The sequence below is a fragment of the Macrotis lagotis genome, chromosome X (assembly GCF_037893015.1).
Source record: "Macrotis lagotis isolate mMagLag1 chromosome X, bilby.v1.9.chrom.fasta, whole genome shotgun sequence".
NCBI lineage: Eukaryota > Metazoa > Chordata > Mammalia > Peramelemorphia > Peramelidae > Macrotis > Macrotis lagotis.
This window is the reverse complement of record NC_133666.1, coordinates 294,390,608-294,415,477: the sequence shown is the minus strand read 5'-3', so window position 1 is coordinate 294,415,477 and position 24,870 is coordinate 294,390,608. Positions and strand designations below refer to the sequence as shown.

The window sequence follows — 24,870 nt, the reverse complement described above, 5'->3', positions numbered from 1 at the left end:
ACAGTGGATAGAGCACTGGCCTTGGAGTCATGAGGACTGGAGCTTGAATCCAGCCTCAGACACTTGACTGTTACTAGCTGTGTGATCTTGTGCAAGTCACTTAACCCTTATTGCCTCACATCCAGGGCCATCTTCAGTCTTCCTGATTCTTATCTAGCCACTGGACCCAAATGGCTCTGGAGGAGAAAATGAAGTTGGTGACTTAGTACAGCACCCCCCGCATTCAAATCCAATTCATGTGCTTAATGTAGTGATCGTCTTCAAAAACGAAGGACAAATATTAATATATACACATATGAAGAAATAATTCATGAAGATATATATATGAAGTAATAATATGTGAAAACTTCCTAGATATTAGAACTATAAGGTAAAATGAAAAACAAAAAGAATTCACTTATCAGTTCCTAAAAGAAACCCCAAAAAGGAAAAGTTTCAGGAATGTCATTAATGTAATAGGCAAACTCCCTCATCAACAAAAAAATTCTGTTAAGGATCCCAAAGTAAACAGTTCCAAGAAACTACACTAGACTTTATAGCTTTCCATATATGAGAGGAGAGCTTGGAATATAATATTCTTAAAAAATTAAAGAGAGTTTACAATGAAGAAAATTACTTTCAAAGCTTAGCATAATCCTGAGGCAACACTTTCTACTTTAGGTTAGCTCTAATTGCTAGGAATACTTTCCTTACAACAAAGCTAAATCTGTGGGTTTTTTTTAAACAACTCCTACTCATTATTCCTAGGCAAGTACTGCCTCCTGGGATCTAACAAGATAAGTCTAATATTTCTTCCACATGAAGGTCTTTCAAACAAGTTTTCCGTTTTTCTCCCCAACCAAGTATTTTTCTACTCTAGAATAAGCATCCCCTAATTTCTTCACTTATCACATGGTAAGATACTAAGAACTTTTACCATCTTGTGGGTTCCTTCTCTGAATGCAGTCCAGTTGATCAACACTATTCCTAAAATGTGACACAAAATAAAATATACTATCCTAGATGTTGTCTCTGAGCAATGCAAAGTATAGTGAGATTCTCATCTTCCAAGCTATGGAAAATGTTCTTTTAATATTAAATTATAAAACTCACTGCAACACATATAATACTCCCAGTCCATAGACCAGTTGAAGTCAACCCTCCCCCCCACAAAATCTTTTTCAAGCCAATTTGTGGTTAATATATGAGATTATAAGTACCTCTAATCTGATATGTGCATGTTTATATACACAGATATGTATAAAAAAGTGAACTTGTGTTCACTTTTTACATGGTACTGCCAATAATAATAACAGTAATAGCATATATAACATCTTAAAGGTTGTTTTATATATATATATATATGTTCTCATTTTATACTTATCTTAACCTTAGGAGTTATATATAAATATATGTATATATTATACATATATATATATATATGAAGACTATTACTGTCCTCATTTTACTGAGGCTGATAATAATAAATTATAACTTATAATGATATAATAAAAAATAATAATAAACAGATTGAGACAGATTAAATGACTTGCCCATATCTAAGGAAACACCTGAGACTCAGATTATCTTGAAAGTAATTTTCTTCATTGTAAACTCTCTTTAATTTTTTAAGAATATTATATTCCAAGCTCTCCTCTCATATATGGAAAGCTATAAAGTCTAGTGTAGTTTCTTGGAACTGTTTACTTTGGGATCCTTAACAGAATTTTTTTGTTGATGAGGGAGTTTGCCTATTACATTAATGACATTCCTGAAACTTTTCCTTTTTGGGGTTTCTTTTAGGAACTGATAAGTGAATTCTTTTTGTTTTTCATTTTACCTTATAGTTCTAATATCTAGGAAGTTTTCATATATTATTACTTCATATATATATTTTCATGAATTATTTCTTCATATGTGTATATATTAATATTTGTCCTTCGTTTTTGAAGACGATCACTACATTAAGCACATGAATTGGATTTGAATGTGGGGGGTGCTGTACTAAGTCACCAACTTCATTTTCTCCTCCAGAGCCATTTGGGTCCAGTGGCTTAGCATAATCCTGAGGTAACACTTTCTACTTTAGGTTAGCTCTAATTGCTAGGAATACTTTCCTTACAACAAAGCTAAATCTGTGGGTTTTTTTTAAACAACTCCTACTCAATCACAGTCAGACCCCATACAACCTTATAAGGAATCTAATGCCACACAATGTTCTACTCAGATTTAGGTGGGGGATAAATTCTTTGATTAGATTGCATAAGGCTGGGGGGTGGGGGGATTTAGTAGTAAATAATATAATCAAAGTTCATTAGAATAGGTCCAGCCTTACAATCAGAATTGCTTGCCATCCTTAGGAACACCCTCCTTTCCAAGGGCATATAAGCCATTATTAGCTTACTGCCATGACGGTCTCTGGCATTTGAGAATGCCACTGACCTCTTTTATTAATAACATGCTAGCCTTATTAATAAATTATGTCAAGAACTATGTCACTTGAATTTTTTTTAAACTTCACTAGCATAAATTGGAGAAAGGGGAGACAAGGCAGAGAGGCAAATTAGGACCTAAACAAAGGTGGTTAACATGTATGTGAGAGAAAGGGAATAGATAGAAGAGATGCTCATAAAGGAAGAAGCAGTTAGATAAAAATTACTGTCACAAGATGGCTACCTCAACAGGAAGCAGAATGCCCTGCTCCTTCATACCATTTTCAAAAGTTATTGCAAATCTAAGGAATCCTTTCTCCTTACCCCACCTCCCAAAACCAGCAAATAACTCCACAATTGTTGCAAGCAGAAACTCAAAAGCAAAAATAGATTTTCTATAAGAATCACATGAATACCTTCAAGAAATGCAAAGAGAGGAAAAAAATGAAATAAGACTACTGAGTAAAGAATTGGAGGCAGAATAAAGTAGTTAGAACAGTGGTAAACCTTATCCAAAAAATGAACTTTTATAAAAAAACTAGAATAGACCAAATAGAATAAGAATGTTTCTATAATAAGTTTGAAATACTAGAACAAAATCAGAAGACTGGAAAAATAGAAGAAATTGCAAAGTATCTGATGTGTGTATGTGTATGTGTCACACACATACACACAAACAGACACAAACTGATCTAGCAAACAGAAGAAATAATAATTTAAGAAACACTGACCATCCTGAAAACCACAATTAAACAAAAGACCATTAAAGAGTCTGGGGTGTGTGTGTGTGTGTGTGTGTGTGTGTGTGTGTGTATGTGTGTACATATATAGGCAACTAGGTTGTGCAGTGGATAGAGCACTGGCCTTGGAGTCATGAGGACTGGAGCTTGAATCCGGCCTCAGACACTTGACTGTTACTAGCTGTGTGATCTTGTGCAAGTCACTTAACCCTTATTGCCTCACATCCAGGGCCATCTTCAGTCTTCCTGATTCTTATCTAGCCACTGGACATTCTTATAGAATCAGCTCTAACTGGAAATCCAGTTTTCAGTGTGAACATTGATACCTCAGAAAGCAGCAGTCACTCCAAATCTGTGCTTCATTTATTTTTTTATTATTTAGATTTAAGAAAATTAATAATGCATATTAAATTTGAAAGTGTGCCATATGTACATATATTCCCCTACATTTGCCAACACAGCTCTGTATTGTTCTGTAAACATTGCTTGACCTCAGTCAAGGAATACAGAAGGCTCATGGAATGACCATCATCAGTTTGGAAACTTGGTGATGATATGCAATAGTAACAATAATGTTGGTGGTGATGATGATAAGTATTTACAATCACTTTAAGGGTTTGTAACATGCTTTTTATATTCATCTCATTTGTGCCTCATCACATTTCACTCTTTTCTGGCTTATAGGAGTAGGTACTTAAAATACTTATTGAATAAGCAAATATTTTCAGGTATAATCTATGTATGAAACAATGCTATCCCACATATATGTAGAATATGTACATAGAAATGCAAGTTTTAAAAATAATAAACATCCCAGAAAAATAAAGAAAACATATCAGTGATTTCAAGTGCAGAATTGAATGTAAAATATCTACTGGTTATTTAAGAACAGAATGATCTGTCAGATCACACACCAACCTCAGTCTAGAACAGTCCTAAGAGGAGTTAGAACCAGATTAAAATGTAATTGGGAAATATTTAATAAAATAAGTACATCCGTATCTTCAAATCCTCACTGATTATTTAAAAGTCTCTTTGAGTAAATTTTCCATAGAAGGTTGACTAAAATGTCCTGTGAATATTGTAACAGGGGAGTTAGATGATGCAGTAGATAAAGTACTGGGTTTGGAATCAAGAAGACTCATCTTCCTGAGTTAAAAATCTGGCCTGAGATACTAATTGTGTGACCCTTGGCAAGTAACTTAACCCTGAAGGCCTCAGTTTCCTCATCTGTAAAATGAGATGATAAAGAAATGGTAAACTACTTTAGTATCTTTGTCACGAAACCCCCCAAATGGGTCACATAGAGTCAGAAACAATTGAAACAACAAAATATTTTAACATTTTATGGGTATCTCTGCAACCCCCAGACTGAACACTTGTCCTTCCTGCTTATGTTACACAATTGACACACTCATTCTACAATCATAATTTTTCTTAGTCATTTATTTTGTGTCACATTACTGGCACAGGCTACTTCTTAGCCTCTCCTATCAACCACATTTCAATCTTGCCCTTTGATTTAGCCACAGTTTTCACTCTTTGAAAATCATAGATTATCATGACAACAATAATCACATCAGTTTTGGAACATTTCAGTATATAAAAAAATTAGATTATGAATCTATGATTAGCAGCTTGTTTTTTTTAAGATTTTATTTATTTTGAATTTTAAAATTTACCCCCTAACCTTGTTTTCCTTCCCCCACCCCCCACAGAAGGCAGTTTGTTAGTCTTTACATTGTTTCCATGGTATTCATTGATCTAAGTTGAATGTGATAAGAGAGAAATCATATCGTTAAGGAGGAAACATAAAGTATGAGATAAAGCAGAATTACAAAATAAGATTACATTTTTTTAAAAAAAATTAAAGGTAATAGTCTTTGGTTTTTGTTCAAACTCCACAATTCTTTCTCACGATACAGTGGCATTCTCCATTGCAGATACCCCCAAATTGTGCCTGATGGTTGCCCTCTTGGTATGAGCAAGTCCATTAAGGTTGATCATCATTCCCATGTTGCTGTTAGGGTATACAATGTTCTTCTGGTTTTAGCAGCTTGTTTTTAAAATATACATATTAATTTTTATATGATTATGCTAATGTATCAACACTGCCTTATCTGTATCCTCTGCTTCATTCTCTTATTTTTCATGTTTCATTGATATTTTTTTCTCCTAAGCATCTTGAGCAGGGAAAAATGATAGAATTTTAGGCCTGGAATCCCCAACTAACAGAACAGAATCTGTACTCTTTATATGATACCCTTAGTCTTGTGGTTGCTGCATTTTTTCATGATTTTTTTAGGATTATAGGGTTGAGGGAAAGCAAAGGGTTTTCAGAAACTGAGCTTTGTCCTCTCCTTCATTTAGGGGTTTAGATGGTCAACACTCTCTCTAGCTCCTGTTAAATATTTCACTTCCCCAATGCTTTGCTCTGCACCTCCTTGCTCTCACTGCTTCAAGGAAATGGAAAATAGCTCTTTAGAAAAAGTTGCCAACTCCTAATCTGTCTTTCCCCCCTTAGCCAAGAAGCGTACAGTGATAGCTTTTCTTGTGTGCCCATTTTCACATGCTGAAAATCAATTATGGAAGGGGCTTTTCTCAGCTTCCATTTAGTCAGAAGTTCATCTCTGTCAGCTGAGTGATAATTTGAGGGCAGGTGGAAAGTCAGCTTGTTACTTGTACTTAATAGGAAAGGGCAAGGGAGGAGGGAAACCTTTATTCTTCCTGTTAGGAACAAGCGTGATTTATTCTGCTGATATTTAAAGAGGAAAAGAAAAAGTTGGAGTAAAAATACAAATAAAAAAGGACCTAAAAAATTTCCCCTAATAATAATAGATAAGCACAATAGCTAGGAATAGCATCTAGCATTTTTGTAACCTTGAACAAAAAAAAAATTAGTAAATTTCAGAGCCAGGATTTGAATTTAAGGGTTCATTACTGCAAATCCACTGTTCTATTTTAATTTGAACTAGTTTATATAATGATAGGTGGTGCAGTAGATAGAGACTGGACTCAGAATCAGCAAGACTCACCTTCATGAGCTAGCTGTATGACCCTGGATATATAACTAAATCCTCTGCCTCAGTTCCTCATGTGTTAAGTGAACTGGAGAAGGAAACAGCAAACCACTCCTGTATCTTTTTCAAAAAAAAAATTCAAAATGGGGTCTTAAAGAGTGTACAATTGAACAGCGTATAATATTGATCTTAACTAATGTATATAAGTGCATCAAGGTTTACAAAGTACTTTGAAATATCTCATTTAGTTCCAAGTACTACCCTGGGAAGGTCAATGTTATTATTATCCCCATTTTACAGATGAAGAAACTGAAGCAGAGAGCCGTAAAATGACTTGCCTAGTCTTACCCAGTAAATATTTGAGGTAGGATTAGAATGTTGGACATTGTGATTCCGGGGCAGTGCTCTATGTACATTGTTACCTAACTAGATGGTGCTTAATTAATTCTGTTGAGAGATATCCTTTGGATCCTCTTTCTGTCTTCCATGAATTTGAAATCCTTAGTTGGTTATTTTATTACTATATTTTTAAACTGAGTGTTACAAACCATATGAAGAGTCAAATTTATTATTAGCTAAAAAGCTGGAGATTTTAATAACGATTATTTTGTTAGCTGAATTAACTGTCAAAGTCAAATGTTTCTATAACATTTTTGTAAGCAAATGCTTATGAAAGTAGTCTGTCCAAGGTCACTGATAGATCTTATATTTTACAGTTATTCTGCCAAATTATTCTGGTTTTTTCCCTAGGATGTAAGCATCCAATAAATGTATATATCATATTCTTCTTGCTGGAGAGTTTTAATAGAAAACTTTTTTTTTGCTTAATTAGTACCCACTGGTGAAGTAGTGGAACAGTAGGACCTAAACACCTGCCCACTAACAGTTGTGTAACTGAACTGCTAACAGGTGCTTTTGGTAGCATATTTGAAACAATTCGTAATTATAATTAAAATTGAATGAAAAGGGTAATGGAAAATAGGTTTATTTAGAGTCAAAGTTCAAATACTATCTCTTCCATTTATTTTAGTCATTTCAAGCAAGTTATTTTACCTCTGTGGACCTCTATTTTTAAAATGCAAAATGAGGGAATTGATCTGGGTGATCCTTAAGCATCTGCCCAGGCTGTGCTACTATGAGCCATGAAATTAAAATCATATTTCCTCTCACTCGGATCCTCTATCCCATACACACACACACACACACACACACACACACACACACACAGACACAGCTGGATTTTTTATATGTACCACTAATTAAAAAATGCATATCCTTCCTGCTTTAGACCAAGTTATCTATTTAGTCCAGCTCTTTTATTTAATAAATGAAGAAACTGAATTTCAGACAGGTGACCTTGTCCAAGGTTACAAAATTGGAAATTTCAGAAGCAGAATTTGAACCTAGGATATTGTGACTGCAAATTCAGTCCTTGTAAGCATGTTTACCAATATCTAGCAACTTTGTCTAATAATTACCAATATCTAACAACTTTGTATAATAATTATCAATTTGCTGGTATACATTTTTTAAAGCTGTAATTAGTTCCAAGTGCTAATGAAATTATTTTCCTTTATTTTCACAGAATCTCTTCTAAACAAATTCATGACCATGGGGGATATGAAGACCCCAGACTTTGATGATCTTCTTGCAGCCTTTGACATCCCAGACATGGTCGATCCCAAAGCAGCGATTGAGTCCGGCCATGATGACCATGAAAGTCACATAAAACAAAATGCTCATGTTGATGAGGATTCACATGCCCCATCCTCTTCTGATGTTGGTGTCAGTGTTATTGTTAAAAATGTTCGGAACATTGATTCTTCTGAAGGAGTTGATAAAGATGGACACCATACTACAGGCAATGGTTTGCATAATGGGTTCCTGACAGCATCCACATTGGAAAGTTATAATAAAGATGGAGCAAAGTCACTGAAAGATGATGGACCAGCCTCTGAAGTAAAACTTAAAGATACAACTTTCAATCAATTCAGTCCTATCTCAAGTGCAGAAGAGTTTGATGAAGATGAGAAAATAGAGGTGGATGACCCACCTGATAAGGAAGAAATTCGTTCAAACTTCAGAGCAAATGTGTTGACAGGATCGATTTCCCAACAGGACTATGAAAAACTCAAAGCGCTTGGAGGAGAAACCTTAATCAAGCCAGGAATTCCTGCTGCTACCACCTTAGATAAAAACAAAGTTATTAAAAGAGAAACAGAAACAAATTCCATAACACTGGGTGTGTACGAGCCCTTCAAAGTTAGAAAAGTGGAAGATAAATTGAAAGAAAACTCTGATAAGTTGCTTGAAAACAGGGTAGTTGATGGAAAGCTAAACTCTGAGAAGAATGAAGCCAGCCTTGCTGGTGCTGCCCAGTCGAAGGCAAAATCATCAGCCAAGCTGTCTTCATGCATAGCTGCAATCGCAGCCCTTAGTGCTAAAAAAGCTGCCACGGACACCTGTAAAGAACCAGTGGCCAATTCAAGAGAGCCATCTCCATTACCAAAAGAAATGAACGATAGTCCTCGGGCTGTTGAAAAGTCTCCTGAGTCTCAGAGTCTTATTGATGGTGCAAAAAAAGCATCTGTAAAGCCACCTGATAGCCCTAGGAGTGTCTCCAGTGAGAACAGCAGTAAAGGGTCTCCGTCTTCTCCTGCAGGGTCAACACCAGCAATTCCCAAAGTCCGCATAAAAACCATCAAGACATCTTCTGGAGAAATCAAGAGAACGGTCACAAGGGTTTTACCCGAAGTTGACCCAGATTCTGGAAAAAAGCCTTCCGAGCAGACTCCTTCCATGGTGGCTTCAGTGACATCACTTCTATCCTCGCCAACTTCAGCCACTGTCCTGTCTTCTCCCCCAAGAGCGCCTCTCCAGTCTGCCGTGGTGACCAATACAGTTTCCTCTGCAGAACTGGCTCCCAAGCAGGTTACTATCAAACCTGTGGCTACTGCCTTCCTTCCTGTTTCAGCAGTGAAGACAGCGGGGTCCCAAGTGATTAATTTGAAGCTCGCTAACAATACCACAGTGAAAGCCACCGTCATCTCTGCTGCATCTGTCCAGAGTGCCAGCAGCGCTATCATAAAAGCTGCCAATGCTATTCAGCAGCAAACGGTGGTGGTGCCTGCCTCGAGCCTTGCTAATGCTAAACTTGTGCCAAAGACTGTGCACCTTGCCAACCTTAATCTCCTGCCCCAAGGTGCCCAGGCCACTTCCGAACTCCGCCAAGTGCTCACTAAACCTCAGCAGCAAATAAAGCAGGCAATAATATCAGCAGCAGCCTCGCAGCCCCCTAAAAAGGTGTCCAGAGTCCAGGTGGTATCTTCTTTGCAAAGTTCTGTTGTAGAAGCTTTCAATAAGGTGCTGAGTAGTGTCAACCCAGTCCCTGTTTACATCCCAAATCTTAGTCCTCCAGCTAATGCAGGTATCACGTTACCAACTCGGGGTTACAAGTGTTTGGAATGTGGGGACTCATTTGCTCTGGAAAAGAGCCTGACCCAGCATTACGACAGGCGGAGTGTGCGCATTGAAGTCACATGTAACCATTGTACAAAGAACTTAGTTTTTTATAACAAATGCAGTCTGCTTTCCCATGCTCGTGGACATAAGGAAAAGGGAGTTGTGATGCAGTGCTCTCATTTAATTTTAAAACCGGTCCCAGCAGATCAAATGATAGCTTCTCCTTCAAGCAATACTTCTACAACATCCTCTACTCTGCAGAGCTCTGCCGGAGGTGGCTCACATAATGTAACAAAAATCCAGTCTGGCATAACTGGGACAGTCATCTCAGCTCCCTCAAGTACACCTATTGTTCCAGCTATGCCTCTAGATGAAGACCCATCTAAACTCTGTAGACATAGTCTAAAATGTTTGGAGTGTAATGAAGTTTTCCAAGATGAGACATCACTGGCTACACATTTCCAACAGGCTGCAGACACCAGTGGACAAGTAGAGTATCTTATATTTAATTTCCATGTTTTCAGCCCTAAGTCTCAGTGTAGGTATGATAGGAATAAGAGAAATTTATGATTTGATAAATAGAGGTTTGGGAAAGTGTGTATAAGATGCATATTTTTTACAGTAAAGGTAAAAGTGACTAGCTGTGATCCATATTGAGCAAGTATCTTATTTTTCCTTTGGAAATTGATTCTTTTAAGCAAATGAATTCCAAATCAGTTTTAGAATTGTGAAAGAATATTAGTTTTAGAATAGTGAAAGAAATCTTTTCACAGGAACATGGATTTAACCTGAGATTTTGGATAGTTTAGTCAATATTCACATTGTCCTATATGTTTAAGGGGTCAGATTCACTGTCAGAGGTTATTAGCATTGTTGACAAATTTGGTGTATTTTTATTGTGTTCATTCAACTGTATCTGTTGGAGTTTCACATAAAGTCAAATATACTTAATTGATGCCCTGGTTAATGGTGTATCTGGGATGATAGCCAGGAAATAAATTCAGAATAATATATTTCACTTCAGTGAATCTCAGCTAGAAATAAGTGGCACTCCTTCCATTTAAAAGGAATTCCTGCTGGGGTTTGCAAATCTTTTTTTTTTTTTTGAAGGGGGGTAGTTTAACAAATATGAATTGATATTTAGTGAAATAAATTTCCCAATGGGCAGCCTTTTATTTATTTCATGCTGCTTCTTTTCATGAGTCTGCATGATCAATGAAATTAACCTTTTAAAATATTTGAGTATTCATGTATTATTTTTAAAGTTACTTGACAAAATGTAGTGAGCTTCACTTAAACAAATTCTGCTTTTTTTAGGACCTTAAACTTATATTGAAGTTTCCCCCCCCCTTTCCCAAAGGAAGTTAATTAGTAGGGGGGTTCCACTGTATTTCAGAAGTATTGAATATATCATGGTTAATTTCAGCCTTTAAATTTTGATAGCATATTTGCAATATTTTGAATCTGTTATAAATAGTTGAGCCCTTAAAGAAGAGTAGGACAACTTGGTGAGTCAAAATAAAGAGAATAATAAATTGATATTCTAGGGGATATTCTAGTAATAATGCTTGGTGTTCTTTCAATCAGGTAAGCTTCTTATGCTGTCACCTCTCTCTCATTCAAAAGGGTTATGATTAAGGTTAGAATTTATTTAATCTTCAAAATGATGAGCAGGTCTAGATATAGATGCAGTTGTATCTTCTTTGCTTTTTAGTTAATGCATTTCCTCACATTTCTTTGTGAATATATTTACAAATTTGGTATCTTAGGGACTTGGAAAGTCACAAAAAACTTTTCTCAATTTTAGCGCCCTCTTTACACTGAAAAATATAAGATTTTCTCAGTTAAACAATTTTTAAAAAGTCAAATTTAGATTAGGAAGAGAATAGAAATGTAAAAACAAAAAATAATCCTTTCCTTTAAAGAGCTTCCATTCTAGTGGGAAAATATAATATTTACATGGATAAGGAAATATAAATAAATTTGAGGAGAACAAGTTCGTTAGGATTTAGAAGGGGAAATTCAGTGAAGGCTTAATAAGATGATACCTTGATGAGGATTCAAAGAGGTAATGATGAGGAGAATGTGTGCTACAGAATTGTGCAAACAAGATGAAATGTTGAAGTTGAGAAAAGGCCACTGTTTTAGGAGTAAGAGATCACTGGTGAGATAGGAAAGAAGTTTCCAAAGAGTAATATGTTAAAAAGTCAAATTATGGAGTGTTGAGATGTAAATAACTGGCAAGGCAATAGAAGCATCAATGTAAGTGACTCTGGAAATTTGGTGATGAAAGAGAGGAGGAATCAAAGGTAAAGGTGGATGTCATAAAAAAGGAAAGATTTTTCAAGGATAGAGGAGAGTGAACTATGCTTCCCCCCCCTTTTTTCTCTTTTAAAAACTTTTATATTTTCCCAATCAGAAAATATTTATTTTCTCTCCTTTCCCCAACTGAAAACCAAATTCTTTATCCCATACTACCTCAAAAGAGAGAAAAGCAAATCCTTTTAACCAAACATTCATGCTTAAACAAAACAAATTCCCACACTGACTATGCCAAAAATGCCTGCATCATGAATCTATCACCTCTCTATCAGGTGGTGAATAGATAGCATACTTCCCTTTTTTATCCTCTGGAATTATGATTGGTCATCATCACATTACCCAGATTTCTTAATCATTTCAAAAATGCTCATTTTCACACTAGCTATTATCTAGATTATCCTCCTTCTAGTTCTGCTTATTTCTCTATTCATTAAATCACAGGTTTAATGTGAAACTCTCAGGTTTCTTTGGAACCATTTTTTTATTGTGTCTTACCATATAGTAGTGTTGTGTTACATTATGATACCATAATTTCCTAGTTATTCCTCAGTTAATGGTCACCTCTCAATTTTCCAGTTTTTTTGACCCTATACAAAGAATTGTTATAATTTATTTTTGTAAAAATATTTACTTTTCTCTTTTCTTTGACTTTTGGAGATATAGGAGCAGATTGTATTTGCAGACAGTAAATGAGGAACAAGTGAATAGGAAGAGATATACAGTGAGGAATCAGGGGAATGAACAGTGGCTCAAGTATCAAGAATTGTTGAAAAGGAAAGAGATTGAGGATATAAGTAGAAATGTTAGCCTTGGCAAAGTGAAATCTTTTATTTAGTATTATTTTCTAGATCTGCTTTTCTTGGAATAGTTGTAGAAGTTTATATAGAGTTGATTGGGTCCTAATTCTCCATTCTATTTTCAGATGTTACTGCTAGGTGGCCATGATATTTATGAGTAACTTATATATCAATATAACTTTTAACATTAGGCATATTTTAACTTCAAACAGACTATCTCTGATTGTGTTTGACAAAAAGACATTTTCTCATGAAAAATTTTCCATTTTCTCAGCAGAAATTTTACCCCAAATATGCAATAATAATCTAGAAATTTTTAAAGATAATACCATTATTAACATAGTTTTCAGGTTTTAGGATTGATTGTTAGTATTACATTATTTATTTGTTTTAGAATAGTCAGTGAGTGAAAATATTAGTATACACATTATGGAATAGCTAGCAAATGTGCTTGGGTAAATGTCTATTCTGAGGTTAATCTCTTTTGTTGAGGCTTCTAACTTCATCAAGGGATTCTCACATAAAAATATTTGATGAACTTAATTTTCTAATATGAAAGAGTTTGTGTTGTTATTATTTTTGTTGAAAGTGTCCAGTGCTGTACTTTCATTGTTTCAGTGAATTCCTGGCTAAGAAATTCCTTCTACCAGTGCAGATAAATAACTGTTCTGTAGTGTTTACAGCCTTGGAGAGTTGTTTGGGAGTTTGAAGGGTTGGCTGACTTGCCCAGGGTCCCACAAGCCAGTATGTGTTACAGGTAGATCACATATACAAATACATGGACATACATATATGTGTATATATATATATATATATATATATACACACACACATGTATACATATAAAACATACAGGCATATACTTGAGACATTTTCATTGGTGAAATTTGTATTACCATTATTGCTCCAATTCTCTATGTTTTATTTAGTAGATGACCCTCAGAAGTTGCTATGACTAAAATAACCAATAATAGTTGTGGGATAATTGATCTTCTCATGATGTGCTTTTCCACTTTTAGTTAGGCTAGTACTCAGAGAACAAAACACACATTCTGTTGTTTCCGAGACAATTCTCAAAGCCAACATTATTGGAAATTGTTCTTTGCTATCGTAAGTTTTGAAAATCAAGGATAAATATAAACCATTGGAAAAAGATTTTAATATGTGTATTATGTATGTTTATATGTGTTTTGTGTATAGATTCTCATTTAGACACACATGCTCAATATTCATTGTCAAATGACAATTTTTTTTTGAGCATTTACTGTGTGGAAGTGGTGTCCTAGACACCATAGACTTTAGCAGTAATGATAAGAAATACTTCCTGCCCTCATGGAACTTGGAGTCAACTTGAAGAAATTTCAAAATAAAACACCAGATATAATGAGCAATAAGAAAACCATGGAATGCTATAGTTGCTCAGAGGAAGCTAAAAGAGCAACCTTTCAGGTACATACAATTTGATTTTGAAAAAGTACTAAAAAATGGAACAGTTAGAACATTTCAAATTGTCAAGATTTTATGAATAATAAAATTTGGACTTAAGGCCGAAATGTTGGCATTGAAATAAATATTAAACTCAGTGAGTTGATAAAACTACTAACACACCATGTCATGAAAACAGATAAACTAAGGCATGTAGTTGTAGTCTTTTGTCCACATTTATTTCAAAGCATTAATTCCAGATTGAAGGAGAATTTTATTTAGATGAAGGATTCATGATTCACTCTTTGTAAGTTGGATCTCAAACTACTTCATCTTTGACATAGATAGAAAAACAAAATAAAACAAACCCAGATATTTCTGAGTCAGACAATTTGGGTGATTTGGAAATACTTTTCTCAGAGTCAGCCAACAGGTACTCAACTAAACTGTGCACATTATGAATAATGTTGACCCTACCTGGGCTGAAATCCAGTTGTTCTCTTTAATACAGGGAAGAGTATAATACTTAAGTTTCTATGACTTCATAGGAGAGTTCTTCAGTTTCTTATGGGAGCTTTTTTTCTGTTTGCCATTCTATTAAAAATTACATTTTTTTTAAAAAAGAGTAAATTAATAGAATGTCTTTAAATTTGAGTCTCTTCTGTGTATAGAAAATAGATATTTTTATAAATATATTTTGGTTTTCTTAAATTGCAAAACAGTTCTAGGGAGTTGAAGTCAGCTTTCATAATTAATGTTCAAATGTATTGGCATGTCATTACTTAATCTCTTTAATAAAACTGTAGCTAGATACTGATTAATGCAAACTGAACTTCATTTTCTTACCTCCTTCTGTTATTCATTTTTCTAATTATGTATTCTGACTCTTCAAAATAATTGTGTTTAAGGTTTGTAGACCTACCTCCTTGTTTCCCTGGCTAACCAGGTTGGTCTATATAGTCACAGCAGAAGATCAATTCTTTATAATAATACAGAAATTAAGGAATTTTAAATGTTTAAAGAAGATCTGGAGAGGTTTTTATTTACTCAGGGTCACTTAGTCTGGGACTAGAATCCACAGTTTCTAACATGTAATAGTTCATGTTATTTCATGATATTTCACCAATCTGAAAATTGATAGATTGTTCATATAAGTGATTTCTGATGCAAATTCTAATTTACTAAGCTAATGACTACTGCCCTTCCTAGTGATTTTTTGACACAATTAAAAGTTTACTGAAACTCAACATGTCATACATTATAATTGTTCATGATACTTCCAACCTGATTACTTTTGTTTTAAAAGTTCTTTCGATTAAAATCTCACAATGAGAACAAAGCTTGCACTTAAATAAATAAATAATAAGCCTTAGAGCAGAAGGGCCAACAAAATGAAATAACTAATGTACATTAGCTGAATCTTAAAGAATGTGTCTTTAGGCTTGTGTTTAAATCAAGCATGATTAAAAGATTTCTATTAAATCCATTGATTAAGGCCTGTTGGCACAGTGAATTCCTAATCTCTTCTAGACCTAAAGTTCTATGTTTCTGACATTTAAAGAAACTAGAATATTGTAGGTAGGAAGAGTTAATAGTGAGGGAAGCTGAGTTCTATTGCCAGGGCTGTGCCCTTGGGCAAGTCACATCCCCCATTTTGGAATTTGGTTTCTTACAGCTGAAAAATGAGAAGGTTGTCCTAGGTGATGATACCTTGTATGTTTTTTAAGTGTGATATTCTATGGCTTCTGGGTTGAACATTTAAATGAACTCTAGTGGTACAAGTGCAGGCTGATTTACCTAGATGGGGGGGAACAAAAAAAACCTGTCTTGTATTGTATGTAATTTGGATGAAGGGTGTGACTATTAATCACGTTCATGAGGCGGCAATGGGCTTTCTCCTTTAGTCTTCGCAACAAACCCCTAGTAAGACTCTCAGGTCTTAGAGGGAACAGGAGAAAGCAAGGGTAAACAGTCAGGTTGAGATGAAAGTGTTAAATGAGGGAGACCTACTTTATAACAGCAACCAACCTGTTGAGAAAGCTCCACATACTGATTCTAATTGTTGTCAAAGATGGTAAATCTGGAAAGGTTCTGGAACTGAGGAAATTGCAGGTTTGTTTCCATCACCTTCTGATGATGATGATGACTGTTTAATTGAGAATGAATATGAAAATGTCTTTTTTTCTCAAAACAAATATATTGAACTTTTTAAACTCAAAGCATTTTTTATATCCATCCATTCTTTATTTGATGTTTCATCAAATAAATAAATTTTATCTTTTTCTTCTTAAAATCCCAGGATGTTTAGGCCTAGTGAAATGTTCTTTATTAAAAATGTTGTAACGTGACTGAAATGGGTACCCTGTAGAATAGGAAAGGTAATAAGAGAAGCTTCATTTTTCTACTTCATCAGGATAGGTTAACTAAAAAGGTAAGTCTTATTTTTTGTTTTGCTGCTTAAAACACAGACAAGGAATTCTGGAGATGAGAAGCACTTTTAAGAAATACTATTTATTTTTCAAAGTATGCATATATGGAAGAATTTTAAAGTATAGCTCCTCCTGGAGTTGAATATAGTAGATTTAATATGTAATTAACACTTGGGCTTTGTATCATATGAGTTTGAAACATAATAGACCAAAGAAATGACATTTCATTTTCTGTCTCCATCTTTTCTGCCCCCTTTTACTCCTTTGTAGTTCCATAATGACAGTATATAGTTGTCAAACTGAAATGGTGAAGTTAAGATGGTTTGGGGATAGAAAATATGCTGTCTGTTTTTAATTTTTGTAAAAAATAATCAAAATCTAGCCACTAACTAAATTTTCAATAACAAAGGTTTTTTCGAAAGCTAGTAGAGTTTCACTTTTATAGATTGCCAAATTATGGCCCACACTAACAGTGGAGGTGGGGATTTGTAAGTGTGGGGTTATTAATACTGTAAACTCTTTTACTTAATCATTTCAAAAATAATTCATATGGTTGGTCTGTGGCTTTTTCTGTGGCATAACATTTAGATTTTCTTTTGTAGTGCTGCAAAGAAAGATGCTTTGGAAGGAATATGAAAAAAATCCATATGTTTCTATTATTGGAATAAGAAGTTTTATTTTTGCCGTTTTCTTATGTTATCAAAGAATACTCCAGATTCTCCACTTTTATATTGCTACTTATTAATACATAGATGGCAAAAGATAAATTGTGGCTTGGTTCTGAAGCTCAATAAATGTGGTAAGATAATTTTAAACAGAGTTCTGCTTAGGCTTTTGCTCTTAATTGAGCCTGTGACAAAATAAGTCAAAATCTAAAAGCATTTCTCTTAACTATAGAATTTTCTTTTTAAAAAAATTACAATTGCCTTTGAAATTATATATAAATATTTTAAATTTAAACACTTAGTATGCATCAGGTGAATGAAATGAAATGCTTTGTGTTTTCATTTTGAAATTAGAAAAAAGTCAGCTAACAAAATAGTATATAAATCTGTTAAAAAATCAGACAAAGCATGGTAGATTGCCTGACCAGTCAGGAAACAGAACCAATTTATTAAAAGTATGTATGGGCCATCATATTAAACTATCAGAGTTTATGGGACCTTTAGATCCCTAATTAAAATACTGATTCAAGCGAATATAGTCTATTTTGACCAAATACTGATGGAAAGTCAAGTATGGAATTCTCAACAGAAAGAAATATGTGCCACATTTACTTACATATTTCTCTTCTACCATAACAAGAAAATATTTTGTTGCTAAAGTGTAATTGGGAGTGGGAAGTAGAAAGGATGTCAGAGGTATGGAATTAGTGTCATCTCCATCTGACAGTGAAGCCTAGCAGTTATAATATATCTTGTCCCCTTAATTAACTGCAAAGCCATAGACAAGAAGTTCCTTATACAACCAGCTATGAAAATTTTATAAGTACAGTGAGGATGCTGCTACTAACAACAGCAATAATAATAGCAATTTATATGGTGCTTTAAGGTTTGCAAAAGCACTTTACATATATTAAATCATTTCATTCTCATAACAACCCTGTGAGGTTGGTGAGATTATTCCTATTTTACAGAAGAAACTGAGGCACAGAGAAGTTAAAGAACTTAGCCCATATGGCTAAGGAAGTGATTGAGGCAGGATTTGAACTCTAGACTTTCTGATTACATGTTCCACTTTCTCTCCACCATGCCATCTCTCTGCCCCTAGTAAATAGTAATTAGTGATCCCCCATTTTCATTTTTTGTTATGTATTATACCTACCAATATCCAATTAGTCCAAAAATTAATGAGTTATTTACACAAATAATCAAAATGATGAAAATAAATATGACTTTTTCAGGATGAGTCATGGGTGCTTTGACTGAGCTAATCAAACATTGATAGGGATTTGAAAAACATATAAACTTTGGAAACCCCTACCAAAACACATGTGTCATTCAGTGCCATGAATTTCAACTTTTATAAGGAAAGTCAGCAGAATAGGTCCCCCCAGTGCTGTTTAAAAACACATTACCATTTTCTCTGAGTATTATGCCAGTAAGAAATTTATTTTTCCCCCCAAACGAGTGACAATTTAAATTAAGCTATCAGCAGTTTTTAATATTTTTTCCATAGAAGTCATTGACAGTCTCATGAAACCTAAGGACCCCTTCATAGAATAAGGTTTTTTAATGCATGAAATAAAATAAAGGAAACCAATATTATTTTTAATTTCAAAGGTCCCATGTTTAAGAATTTCTGGTCTAGATCATCATTCTCTAGTCAGTGTAAGACTTAGTTCTTTATGTGCTGAAAGTGATGAGTTAGCTTAAAAATACTTAGTCTTATTTTAGGCCTTTGGGGATTTAGGGCAACTGTTGTGATAAAAGCAGTTTGGGAGCTGTGATGAAAGGAATAAAGGAGAAAACGTAAATTATGTTCTTCAGAATGGAGATGAGGGGGAAAAAAAGGAAGTGACTTGAAGAGGAGAAATATATGAATAAATGTGGTTTAAATATATTATATATGTGTGTATATCTATAGATGTATGTATATAACAATAAATATTTTTAAAATACCCCAGAAGATGCCCCAGATTTAAGGATGATCAAATTAACTTATTTTTAGTTTGGGGATTAAACTGTATTGTTACTGGGATGAAAAGGAGAAAATCAAATTCAAAGCAGCTAACAGCACAAGCACAAGCCAATCTTTAGTCAACTTTTCACCAGTTACTTTTGCCCCCATATCCAGTGTATTATAGTAGATCCTGATTCTGGTGAGAACTCTTCCTATTCATTTCTTTCTGCCCTACAGGCTTGTTGTCACCTGAATGACCTTGATGAACATAAAATGAGAATGCAAACTAAAAATATTTTTGACATTTTTTATAAAGAACCCTATGAGTAAAGATTCTTAATATTTCAGAATGAAAATACACTTTTTGAATTGTCTGACACCAAGGGATGCCTTTGGCACTAGTTAATAACGTTGTTAAAAACAATAAAATCTTTCTATCAACCAATAAGCCCACAATTATATTTGTATTACTTAGATTTGTAAAAGGAGAAACCATTAATAAATTTGATTTATGAGATTATTCTGCAAAGCATAACCCATTGTTGGCTTAATAAGACTTGTACTTCGGTTCTAGATATTAGTATATGAAAACATCAACAGCATAAACCCAAGACAATTCAAGAAACTGGGGAATTAACCTTGTCCTTCATTAGTAGGCATCGAAAAATACATCATGAAGGCAGAAGATTTTTAAAGAAATGAATAGTTATTATGAAATTGTAGACATCCTGATGGATGAATTTACATATATGTTTATTTGTATTTACATAGATAGGACCTTGCCATCTTTTTAATAGGGTTGTATTTCATAAAAAAAAACTATCTGAAACATCCTTGCTTTGTGGTGGGAACTATAGTGTAATAATAAAAACTGTAAGTCCTGAGTTCTGTATTTTTGGTCACTATGTGACTATGAGCAAATCACTCATCTTTAAAAAGAGGATTGAACTAGATGGATTTCTAAGATCCTCAAAAGCTGTCTTTCTTTGATGATAATTAGTATTTAACGAATTTAATGAATTTTAAAGTCTCACTTTAAAAACATTAAGGCCAAAGGTAAAGGGATAGGACATACAATTTTTTTTAGTATAGTAAGCTCCCTCTAGCAATACAGATATTTATCACAAATCATAGTTTTAGAAACTTTCCTAGAATGTTGAGAAATTAAATGACTTGTCCTGTTGAGAAATTAAATGACTTGTCCAGAGCAATAAGATGATATATTTATTTAAGATTTGGAACTTGAACTTATGTCTTCCTAGCTTTGAGACTGGTTTTTCTATACATCAAATTGTGCTGCCTTGTTTTCTGGAAAAATCAATATAAAATCATTTGCTCATTATTTTTAGTCTATAAAATTTTGTGATTATTTTATATTTGAAATTTAAATAGCAAACTTGATCAAAAAGCCAAAAATTGACCAACAATGGAAAACTGGAAAACATCATTTTTTACTTCCAAATTCCCTGACATGTGAGTAAAATAATTGGAAAAATTCTTATTTGAGTCCCAGGACTAAAGGGAACACATTTGTTACGTTGTGTTAGATTTTCTAGAAAGCCTCAACCTTGTTTATAGCAGGCAGTATGTTATACTGGACTTATTGTCAGGAAGACCTGGGTTTAGTTCTTGTCTCAAATTGCTAGCTATGACTAAGTCCTGGATTCCTATGCTTTGGCTTTAAATAGGTTTTAAAATTAAAGACAGGGTCATAATGACTCATTTTCATTTTATAGGTGAACAGTTTCAAAATTTAAAGCTTTTTCATAGAATTTTAGCTTATTTTGTCATTTAATCTCTGACCTTGATATATCAGCAGTCTTAATCACTTTTAAGGGAAAAGAAAAAGGTCTCTTTATCAGTTTAAAGACCAATTAAGGTACTTAAAAAAAGAACAACTAATTACTGTAGATGTTCTTTTGCACTCCTGTATTTCAAATTTCATGTTACTGAAATGACAGAGAATGGATTAGTCTAAAATTTATTTTTAGTACTTTGGTTGGGATTGTGATTATTGCCAAGGTCCAAGTCTGCATTTAAAAAGTAAGCATGATTTTTAATTGTATAAGTATTAGTAAAATTTAGTCTCTAACATTTAATTGTAAGTAAAATGTTTTTCCCTTATTGTTATAAGGTAAAATTAAGTGCAAATGTTTGCATTAAGATAGCATGAAGCAAGTGCCACAAACTAACAAAATTAGGAAATATGTGTAAAGCTATTAGTATTTTTTAGCTCCCACTTTTGGTTTGACTTTAATCCATTCTTTGATTTTGCATTTCATGAGTTAGGGAGTGACATGTTGACTTGATTCTTTAGTTTGCATTTTTCCTTGGGTTTAACCTCAGTAACAATAATAATATTTAAAATGAGAGATGGATTTTTTTGAGGTTTAACAAGTTCTTTGCAGATTAGAAATTATATAGTGGGACCAAACTTTTTTTTTCCCCTTTTGGTTTATTTAGAAGACATGCAATATCTGCCAGATGCTGCTTCCTAACCAGTGCAGTTTTGCATCACACCAGAGAATCCATCAGCACAAATCTCCATATACGTGCCCTGAGTGTGGGGCAATCTGCAGATCGGTCCACTTCCAGACCCATGTCACCAAGAACTGTCTGCACTATACTCGGAGAGTTGGTTTTCGGTCAGTATGTCATTTGCTTGTGTGCAAGTACTATTTATTTGTTTGTTATTAGATCTCATTTTGAGTGGTCTATGCACACAGTGCCTTGCACATAGTAGGTGCTTAATAAAGATTGAATTTAAGTTGAATTCTCAGTTTTCATTAGTATACAGTGATACCTCAATTAACGAATCTTCTGACAACGAAGTTTTTTTTTTCTGTTTTAAACTTTCCGTAAAATACTGATAAAAACCAAGAAAAAAAACCATATAGGTCCTGAGCAACCTTGGTGTACACCTTGGAGCTCAGCATAGTGTTCCTGATTTATTGTGTACAGCTGTGCAAAAACAAAGTAAACTGAATTTCAGCACAAATGTTCTTCTGGAGCACAGCCAGAGACAAGCAGCTTGTACTAGACAGTGTTGTTAAGTTGAAGCTTTCCTTAGGTGTCCTTGCTTTACTTTTCTTTATCACTTCACTTAAATCATATGGTATCTTCTTTCATTGTAAGAAAAGACCTGGTGTTTGTATTATCCACACCAGTCCTTTAAAACCTGGAGCCCTAGAGCCCATCCCACTGGACAGATCCCTTCTGGATCTTTCCTGTCCTCTCTTCCTTCTTTGAATAAAGCACAATTTATGTCCCCAAACCCCTAAACAACTCCTGTCTCTGTTTCACAATGCCCAGATGTAGTTTGTTTTCTGACACAATTAGCATTTGATATTTATAAATTATTTGCTTTACTTTTTGATATATGTTGCTTAGATTCTGCCTCTGACAATGATGTTTCTGAAAACAGAACTGTAGACTACATCTTCCTTGTTAATAGAGGTATTACTGTATTATATATCAAACATAAAATAATATTGTGTACAATAGTACTTTTGTATTCAAAATGTGATACTCAAAGGTGCGTTATTATTAAAATCTTTGTTACTTAAATGCACTAAAATTAAGTTGTTAATGGGATGATTTTGAGGGAACTCTGTTATGCCTGAGGTTAAATTCTGAATCTACTGTAACCTTTTCCCTTTCTTAATAGCTCCATATTTATACTTTAGTCCTTGTTTTTCCTACAGTTTTTAGCTTCTACAAAAACCTGTCATGTTGTTTTATTTCAGTATCTTGCTGAAAGAGTCCTGAGCTAGAAATCAGGAGACCTAGATTTTTTTAGCTCTGGCTTTGCCATCAACTGGGACAAGTCACATAATAAAGTCATGCATGATGCCCCAACCCATAAAATAGGGGTGTTGATACCTTAATTCCATAACAATAGTACTAGGATAAAAATGAAATAATTGTTATGAAAAGCATTGGGTTATAAAGAAAGATACATAGAAAGCTTTATAAAGAAAATATAAATGTAAGGTAGCTTAATGTGTTAATGTATTAAAAGATTGACACATTAGAACACTACATTTGATAATTGTTATATACTTTTAATGAATACCATGATATTTAATATTTTAATAAACATTAGTTTTAAACATTTTCCCTTAGATTTTAAATTTTGCCACTAGTTTATATTGTTTAAATATTAATTGAAATATTACTGTCTGGAGCATGGTAGAAGTAGAAAATGTTGAAGTTAATGTAGAAGGAAAAGTGTATACCTAAATGCTTTTTTTCCAGTTCTCAAAATTAGCCCTGTGAGTAGACTGAAAGAAGCTTATAAACTCTGTCCTTGACTTTAAAAAAATTGTAACTGTTGACTTTTTTCAATTTACTTGAAAAAGACCATTACTTTACATTTTAACTTTTTTGTAAAAATCTTTTTAAATGACAAATTCTTTGTCTCATCCTGAGGTTGCAGATATATAGAGCTATGCATATCTTCTCTAAATATAGTTTGTAAATAGAGTATGGTGATAAATGTTAAAAACTGATTCTTAGAAAAAAACAGGGGATACTTCTAAGATTACTCTGAATTATTAACATTTTCTTCATCACTCTCTTAAACCTAAGTAATCTAACATAACTCTAAATAAAAACATTATTTGTAGTGTTTGCTAATTTTCAAGTTGTAAATGCTCAGTACTAAAAATTTAATAGTTGGCTCTTTTGAGCCAGCTCTGGCACTCCATTATACTTTTCTTGAAGGAAAAAAAATCTCTTTAATCACAGAATTTTCAAATTGTGGTCTACCCTACCTAAATCTCTTGCCTAAATACTTATGAAAATACCTTTCTATTACTAAGACTTAGTTAGACACACTCTCCTATGGCCATACTTCCAAACCCTACCCAAAGCAATGATTAATAATTTTCAACATTGCTTGCATGATGGCTAATAGTAACTAGTATTTTAACTTCATAATGAAGATTGTTTCTTCTCAGTTCTCCCATTTCAATTTTTTTTTTTCCTAATATAGTTATCCCTGGATCACTTACTTTAGTCAGTGAGGTGCCTACCTATTTGCTTCTAGTGACTTTTGCTTTGCACAGAAAGCTTCTTCAGTGGAATGACTGTATCTTTGTACCTTTTAAAATATACCTTCTTTTTACCCTGATGATATCTGACCCAATACAACTTGAGATTCATGAAGTGATTCATAGAAAAAAGAGAATTTTGTTGAGCAACTGGATCTTCCTTTGGGATGAGGTCTATGTCCTGTTTTTCTCTCAAATTCAGATTATACTCTTGCCTCTGAAGTCTCAGAAACCCAAATTTTACCACAGTCATCTCACAATACCACAATACCTATCTCTAAGTCCTTATTTATTACTTTATTTGCTTTTGCTACCAAGGTTGCAATTCTGTTTTCCATGTAATTTATGTAGTTTAGATTTTGAGGATCCCAAAATATTCCAAAGAAATATTGCTTTTGGTACTAGAGATAATTTAACTCCCAGATTTCCTTTTTTTTGAGGACTGATTTCCCTTCTAACTTGTGTTGTCAGATAATTATTCTTCCCCTACAGATTCCTCTTTCTCCAACACTGGACTAGCCTTTGTTCTAAAGATCATTTTTTTTAGTTATGAATGGGAGTATTTTTACATTAAAGCAGAAAATTATT

General features: G+C 33.8%; 1 protein-coding gene across 11 annotated transcripts in view; it reads left to right on the top strand.

Moving 5' to 3' along the window:
* Window positions 1-24,870, top strand: part of ZNF532 (zinc finger protein 532) — a 125,098-nt gene that overhangs the window by 46,706 nt on the left and 53,522 nt on the right. For 10 of the 11 annotated variants that reach the window (XM_074200654.1, XM_074200651.1, XM_074200653.1 and 7 more), the window contains 2 exons: window positions 7,757-10,122; window positions 21,692-21,873. In XM_074200654.1, the coding sequence (XP_074056755.1) occupies window positions 7,777-10,122; window positions 21,692-21,873 (2,528 nt within the window). In that variant the 5' untranslated portion in view covers window positions 7,757-7,776. Of the gene's footprint in view, window positions 1-1,428; window positions 6,536-7,756; window positions 10,123-21,691; window positions 21,874-24,870 lie in introns of those variants that run through there. The other variant, XM_074200652.1, reaches the window with a different exon arrangement.